We start from the raw sequence: 8,562 nt of genomic DNA on the forward strand, positions 1-8,562 counted from the left end.
TTCTGCTGGGGGGTTGGCGGGGGCTAAGAAATAATCTTCCTTTAAAAAGCAAACATATGTGAAGAGGTTAAGTAAAATTCCCTCCAAATTACATGTCCAGCTGAACAGGGGTAGCAGTATTGATACTGAGCGCACGTCTCTGGAACAAGTTGTCTAGGCTGCTAGACTACTCAGAGTTCCTTCACTTGAGAAGGTAAAATACTGGAGCTGACACAAATGCCATCCTTTCCCCCAGAAGCACTGCATTTCTTAGGACCCATCCTAAGAAGGGCTATTAAACCACAGGGATTATAAGGGATGTGAATGAAAAAGCAGGGTTTTTTTCTCTCTCCGCATCTGCATGCCTCACTTCAGAAGGACTGAGCCAACCGAGGCTGAGGATCAATCAATGAAAAATTAGAAAAGTGGAAAACTAGAAATATGTTGTAACAAACTGAGAGTTAGGAGGTGTTCGCAAATACTTTTGACAAAGCATTTCGCCTTATTAAATTTATAAAATGAGGAGGCTGAACTAGATGATGTCTAAGCCTACCATATTCTAATGTTCTTTGATTCTAGGTTGACTCCAATTTGCAGGAAAAGACAGACATGAAAACTTGAAGGTAAAATGCACTTTGGGAAACCATACGTAATTTTTTAATGCAATAGGTATGTGCCCAATTTAAAGGAACATAATCAATCCTGTAATTTGGATTTTTGCTTATAGGGCTTTCTTATGGGAGGGCATATCCACAGAACAAAAAGTACACCAATAACAATTATTGGTTTTAATAAACAGGAAAAAAGGGTAGGAGCCAACAGTGAAGGCCTTCTTTCAACTTAATACACTGACTTTCTTGCTGCCCCACTTAAGACAGTTCTTAGGACTAAACACGGCCATTTAAAATTCAACAAGTTATTATTAATCATTGGAGAGTATATTTTGTAGTAAAGATAGAAAGACACTTCAAGCAATAGAGAAGAAGTCTTTGATTTGATTTACCAAAAAGCATGTGGAAGGGGAGAAATGAACCGAGAATTTACCCTGATAAAACTTAAGACTCCATAGTATGAAAGAAGGGAAAACAAATAACAAAATTAAGACTTCAATTGGCTTAAGAAAATAGTAGAAAGAAAACCAAGAGCAAAGGCATTCAGGACAGTTCAAGTTCCTAAAATACTTATTTGTTTTTGGTTGTACATATGCAGTATAAAGAAACTCTGGAAGATACTACTAACAATGGTTACCTGTGGCAGAGAGGCAGGAAGTGGGCTGAGGAGAGAGAGGTGTAAAGGGGAGACTTTTACTCAATACCTTTTTTACTGAATACCTTTTATTGAATTTTTAACCATGTAAATATATTACCTATTTTAAAAATTAAATAAATTAAAAAGTTTAAATGTCCTGTAAATTCAATTCTTTTCAGGTGACACTCGAAAAACAAGAAAGCCAAAGAATGGAGACATTCGAACAAAGTACCAAGAGGCAAGGAAAATGTTGTAGCACTGGGAATTCTGAGACAATCCAAAGAGAGGATGATCTGGACTGTTCTGGGAACCATCTGGGAAAGTCAGGTGAAATGCAATATGGACACCACCAAGAAGCTTAGGATAGATAGCTCAAACCAGCACCAGCTGGTACAATGGTATCTTGAAAACGTGATACACATGTTTTATGACCCTGTGTCCCTGGACAGTGTGAAATCCACAACAGAGAACTAGTTCTCTTTCACCCTCTAAAATAAAGAGAGAAGGAAATGAGAAACCAGTTTCTATGAGAGTCACAAAAATGATCAATCAGGTAGAAAACGAGACCCATGAGGAAAAAATAAAGAAACCCACTTGTACCATTAAGCAAAGAAAAGAAATTCTACTTTGCAAGAATTATTTAAGGCAGCCCTTAAAAAACAAATGGAAGGGAATGTCCTCTTAAAGTCCTTTCTACTCTCAGGATATTTCAATATGTGGGTTGATTCCCGGCGTGTTTCCTTGTAGGGGAGACCTCGCTAATTTGGCCCAGTGAAAGGCCTGGTTAGTAAGACGTATTAGTAATGCCAGTGAAGATATGCAAGTGAACTTGGACAAGCACATTATTTTTAATCAATTGAAAAAGGCTTTATTTAAAAACACAAATAATACCTTGAAGTGCTACTAATGTTCTTTCTTGTCATAGGTGTTTTTTGCTTTTAATAATCATTAAGCCAAGCATTTATGTTTTATGAATTTTTCTGCATGGTGGTATATTTCAGTTTTTAAAAAAAAAAAAAAAAGAATTTAAAGAATACAATTAAAGTTATCCTTTCCACAAACTATTTACCCTTGTGGTGAGGCCAAAGGCTGAAGTCAGATTTTCTATCATGAAGAGCCAGTCCCCTACTGGACTGCCATCAACAGCTGGCCTACCTAAAAAAGAGTACCCATTAGGGCCAGAGACCACTCTCTTTGGGTCCTCACTCCCAAGCTAGGATCACTGAAATCTAAGGCATTGGGAATGGAAAGAGGCTGTCTATAAGGCAGGAAGCAGGGGAAAAGGCAAGCAAAGGAAAACTAGGCTCTGACAATGAAGAGCTCTCTACATTTTTCATATATTAGGTTTAAGAAAAGGAAGCTTAATTTGCATTTGAGTTAGAAAAACAAATAGTTCAAATAAAAGCAAAGAGGTTTCAGGCACCTGAAAGGCCAGAGTCCAAAGGGCTTTACCTATCTGCTTATTGCCATAAGAGTATTTTCTGAAAAAGTTATACCAGTTGGCCAAACTTATCTAAGCAGGCACGACCTAAACTCTGTGTTTTGTTATTTCTTTTTACCTCTACTAAGACTAAGGATGCAAGGGCAGGAAAGAGGAGGGAAATATATCTTAAAATATTTCAAAATTTTACAATCAATGAAATACTTTTTTAAAAACAGCACAAGATTCCATGTTCCCTTATTCACTAACCCAGAAAGTTAAAACCTTGTCTCCTTCCTCACCCACCTACCCCCCATTCAGCAAAGGCCCAGATTAAATAGTTAGATTTTAAAAAAAGGATAAGTAAGTAAGGAAATCAATGACAGTTTATGGAAACTTACCTAGCCCCAGAATTTGGCATTTGAAAATGTCCTTAGAAGTCTTGTCCAACTTCTCAATTTCTACATGAGAAATTTAGGCCCAGAGAGGTGAAATGACTTGCTCAAGGACATGAACTAGTTCTGAGATTTTTTTTCTTTATCTACTACTTTCTTTTCCCATGAACTATTTGTGGTAGCTTGAAAAATACACATACTAAGGAAGGAAACTATAAATAATAAACATGGTGAATTATGGTAGAGTGAAGGTTTCTTACTTCTAGTCTACTTTTCTTTATATCATATCATGTTTTGTTCCTTAAATATTCTAAATTTCCCAGTGGAAGTTACAGGCTACAGATTCTACTTTTTCCTATTACGTAGCTGTTCTGAGCTGCAACAGAAGTACAAGGGTAAAGGGCCATTTTATGTAGACAACGTCTTAACTAGTTTTACCATTCAGACCTAAGATGCCTCCACAACTATAGCTAAATCAAGAGATCTATTCGCCTCAAGTCTTACTTCTGTCCCATTATTAAGACAAAGAAACAGAAATTTCTTCCATAACTGAAAGACTAAAAGGCAATTTAGTTAACGGCAGTTTATAAGACAGTTTTGTTAATAAAGGCAGTTTAGTTAAGCTTTATATCTGTTAATATATAATTACACAAAGCCTTTTTACCCTTCATCCGGAAACACCTATGGATTTAATTCTTTAAATGACATCTGTCAAATGGGGGATCCCTAAAATGGTATCTGATGTCAGTCTTCAGTATTCAATGGCTAATTACTTGGCCACTGGATTAACTGGGGGCTCTGCTTCATTACCTGTTGCCTAGTTTCAAAAGATAATCGTGAGAAAGAAACCCAAGGTTTGGTCAAACATTTGTCAGGGAAATTTGAAACTCTTGGCGAAATGAAGATTGGTATTTCTTTCACTCATGCTTCTTACTAGCAGGAATAACAGAATTGACTCTATGTAAGAGTCAGTATTCGCTGAATACAGACAACTGTGTAACAAGGCTACAGACCTGGTCTCCTCATTGGCCCAGTTTGGTTTACTCTATTCTATTCTTGTCCCCAAAGGCTATGATCTAATGTCACAAAGGGGGTTAGGTAAGCAGACAAAGCCATCATCTCCATTATATTAACAACAGGCTCTGTTGATGCTGCGATAATAACATCATCTTTATATTTAAAGATAGAATTCTGAATGTGTGAACAAGATTCTACAGGGCTGTGCCATCTCTCACTATGCCATCTTTCTTGTACTCTATTAAAACAGTCCCATTTATGTCCCCCCCCCAACCTTTTTTTTTTTCTTTTGCAGTACGCGGGCCTCTCACTGTCGTGGCCTCTCCCGTTGCGGAGCACAGGCTCCGGACGCGCAGGCTCAGCAGCCGTGGCTCACGGGCCCAGCCGCTCCGCGGCATGTGGGATCTTCCCGGACCGGGGCACGAACCCACGTCCCCTGCATCGGCAGGCGGACTCTCAACCACTGCGCCACCTGGGAAGCCCCCCCCACTTTTTAAAATCAATCTTTTTCTACTGTCAAATCAGGAAAAGGAGCCAAAACCAAAAGTCTTATTAACAGACTGAAAAGTGCCAAGACCCACAAATGATCCTTAGCAGCAATTAAACCAAAGAAGAATCTCCGTAAACTGGAACTGAAACAAAAGGCTAAGTACTTATCCAAACTCTGGCAAAGACACAGCTCTTTCCCCCCATCCCCCCTGAGCCTGTTAGGAGCGGGGTATCTGAAGCTGCTGCTCCGTCTCCTCCAACTCACTTTCTGCGTCAAATAGTATGGGTCAAAGTCCTCCAGGGGAACCGCAACCAGGCCTTGGGGGATGTCCCCATAGATGAAAGGCAAACTCTTCCCTGCTTCCAGGTCACTGTTTGGCTTGGGCTTGCTGTCCTCATCATCTTCCCGATGACTGCCATCGGCCTTTGGCGGTTTCTTGAGCTTGCTCTCGGCAATGCGCCTCTCAATGTTTGCCAGTGACTCAGGGGTGAAAGGCTTGAAACTATCAGGGCCTGGTGGTGCGAGCAGCCGCGCTGCCATCTTCTCATCCTGCAGCAGCTTCGTTAGTTATGCTGCGTCCAGGACAGGTCAGCTCTGGAAGAAACGGCAACACAGACAGCATTAATCAATCGCTGCTCTGAAAAGAGGCCAGACCAAACCATCTCACTCTCAACCTTCAGTCACAACCTCCGCAACACATAGTTTCTCCCATGACATGGTTATTTTTCTCTTCAGAAAGTCTGTGGCACGAATGGACGAGGCGATGTCCATAACCACCCCTCAGGGGAATAAGCAGCCATGGAGATCAAAACGTGGGAGTCTCCTGAATGGCTGGTTTTTACTATTGACTTAGATGCAGCTCACAGTTAGTAACCACGTACAGCTACAAAGACACATTCCATACCCTCTGTGCTTAGTGAAATAAGTCAGACAAATACTGTATGATAGCACTTATACGTGGAATCTAAAAAATACAGCAAAAACTAGTGACTATAACAAAAAAGAAGCAGACACCGATATAGAGAACAAACTGGTGGTTACCAGTGGGGAAAGGAAAGGAGGAGAGGGGCAATAAAGGGATTAAGAGGTACAAATGATTAGGTATAAAATAGGCTACAAGGATATATTGTAGAACATGGGGAATATAGCCAATATTTTATAATAACTATAAATGGAACGCAACCTTTAAAAATTGTGACTCACTATATTGTACACCTGTTAACTTATATAATATTGTATAGCAACCATACTTCAATGAAAAATAAAGTGATTTTCTTATAGACAACATTAAAAATATATATATTCCATACCCTCAAGTAATTTCTATTCTAAATGAATAAGGTACGTTTAACATGACCGAGAGGCACCTATTAGCTTTGGAATCCTTATATGCTCAAGTCATCTTCCTTCCCTAGAACTCTGCTCCCTAAAGAAACACTCTTTTTCCAAGGACAACGCAAGGGTAAACTGTCTCTCTTTTCAAATTTCAGTTTCTGAAAACACTAAACCCTTCAAAACTTTGGAGGCACAAAAATATAGACAGAAATGCTTCTATTTGCTTTGGTTCTTCTGTTTCAAGTTCTTTTTCAATTCACCAAGGTTTGTAAAATCCATCCAGTATAAAAGTCGAGAAGTACCTGCTCTGATGACCAAGCTCGTGCCAGGGACAAACACAAAGCGCTTTTCTTCATGGAGAGGGCAGCTATTGCTCTCCGTACCTCCCACTCAGCAACAGGAAAAGCAAATGGGAGAGGAATCTTAGAGACCTTCCTCTGAGGCAACAGCCCTGCAGCACTGCAGGGTGAACGACAGCAGAAAGGCCCCTGAGCGGGGCCCACGCCAGAAGGACAGGAAGTGAGAAATGAATCACAAACCAAATTCCTTTCTAAACAGAGAAACTGAAGTAGTGCCATACTAGAGCCAAAGACTTCTAAGCATGGTATTTGAAAAGCCCATTTTCATTTATGTGTATACAGAGTCCTAGGTTATTGAAACACACACCTTGGAACAGGGGGCTCCCTAATGTCAAAGCAATGTGACTCTTCCCATGAAAGCTTTAGGGCTTCACTGGCAGTTCATCTGGCGCTCGTGGTGCTGCTTCTTCCTTTTGTTTTATGAGCTTCACAAAGACAATCTGGGACATGTTTTTAAAGGCTAAACACAGTTCTTTCCCTCCTACTTAGCCCTCAGGGTCCACTCCAAGGCAAGCATCCATAAAACTTGAGGCTCCTTAAGAGAACAGTAGTAGAGTTAGCTCTAAATAATTTGGGAGTGAAATACCCAAGGGCTCTTTTCATAAATACACCCGCAGAGAGCCCAGAGTTTTACAGTGGTGGTGATGGCTGTGAAAGGCAGTGTGTGGTACCCACATGGGCTGATCAGCTCACTCGGTTACAGCCTGGCACTGACGAGGCCAGAACCGCAAGTCAGCTCCATGCTGCACACACACAAAACACCATTCCTCAGACGATGGGGTCGAAGAAATCCTTTTCATGTGTGAGGCATGCGATTCCAGAGCTGCGAGGGATTTTATAGATCCAGTCCACTTCATTTTAAGAATTAGGAAACTTGCAGTCTGAAGAGATGAGGTAACGTGCCTAAAGTCACAGGGCCAGGAAAAAACACACAAAGAGCTCTGACTCCCCCAACCCAGACTTCTTTTATTCTGACAAATATCAGTTACCCCTCTGCCTGTCCCAGCCTGACTCCCACTACTCCGCAACAGGAACAGTCTGGTTCAAGTAAACCGCACGCAAATGCCAATGGTTTTACTGATCTGAGACTTTACTCCCACTGTTTCCCCCAAACCTAAAATTCCTTTCCTCTTATCAGTCCCTGAACTGCCTCCCATAAATCCCTACTCCTCCGAAGAATCTTCCCATCAGCTCCAGCCCTTACGAATTATTTTTCCCTTGTGAACTCCTACAGCTTTATCGTGATCTCTTAGCCAGCACTTATCACACACTTGCTATGTTTCAGGTATTGTTCCAAGCACCTTGCTTGTATTAACTCGTTTAATCTCCAGAACAACCAATGAGGTAGATATTATTATTATCCCCTTTTAACAGATGAAGAAGAGGCACAGAGTCCTAACGGAGCTTGGCCAAAGTTACACAGCTAGAAAATGACAAAGTCAGGGTTCAAGACATCTTATTCACACTGGCTTTGGCTCTCAGTCATTGTCTAACTGCACCATATAAATCCCTAGGGGCATGAGTGGTGTCTTAAACTTCTTTTGTATTCTTCTCACACAGAATACGATTATGCCTGGAACCCATAACTGGTTCAGATACTTGGGACTCCTTGGTTCCCACAGCCACACTCATCCTCAATCCTGGGTCACCCTACTTAGAGGACAGAGAATACTGCAAGAGGAAGTCACTGCAGATGCTGACAAATTCTTGTAACCTGACTGTACACACCTGGGCTCTTCACAGGTAAAGCCATCCTAGGCTAAGCCCTCTGCCTTTGTTTCCTCCTGCCTTCTCCAGGTTCCCTCAACGATCATGGGTCTCCAACACATTCTCAATCTTCACTTTTCCTCTCCTACTTCTGTATTTTCTCCCTTTACATCTTCATCCCGCCCCCCCCCCCCCAACTCTCTCTTCATTTGGCTTAAGTGATTCTGGTTCTCTTCTGATACCCTGGTTCTATCCTGGTTCTTCCCCTACCACCTTCTTCTTCTGTAAGGGCTGGTTTTCTGCAATCTCTCTGCATCACTCCTCCTTTTAGGGATCTCATCTACTCAAAATAATCTGTATGTGGGTGATTTTCAGATTTCTATCATCAGCCCTGATTGCTCTTCTGAGCCCTACAACTGCCTGTCACAACTTCACAATTAAAGCATTTAAAACCACTCATCTTTTTGCTTCCAAGACGGAGTCCTCCACTTGGCTTTCTTAATTCTATGATCGGGACCATTGTTTTTCCAGCCATCTAGCGTGGACCTTCAGTCATCTTTGCCCCGTCATCCTTTGCTGTCCTTGCCCAACCAGTCACCAGCCTCACTAGTT

The 8,562-nt window shown here is 41.3% G+C and overlaps 1 protein-coding gene across 8 annotated transcripts in view; it reads right to left on the reverse strand.

The window, feature by feature from the left end:
• Nucleotides 1-5,089, reverse strand: part of SCN8A (sodium voltage-gated channel alpha subunit 8) — a 113,121-nt gene extending 108,032 nt beyond the window's left edge. For all 8 annotated transcript variants that reach the window (XM_065888070.1, XM_065888067.1, XM_065888065.1 and 5 more), the window contains exon 1: nt 4,814-5,089. In XM_065888070.1, coding sequence (XP_065744142.1) covers nt 4,814-5,089 — 276 coding nt within the window. The remainder of the gene's footprint in view (nt 1-4,813) is intronic.
• Between the last annotated feature and the right edge of the window lie 3,473 nt (nt 5,090-8,562).

Source organism: Phocoena phocoena, chromosome 11 (genome assembly GCF_963924675.1).
Source record: "Phocoena phocoena chromosome 11, mPhoPho1.1, whole genome shotgun sequence".
NCBI lineage: Eukaryota > Metazoa > Chordata > Mammalia > Artiodactyla > Phocoenidae > Phocoena > Phocoena phocoena.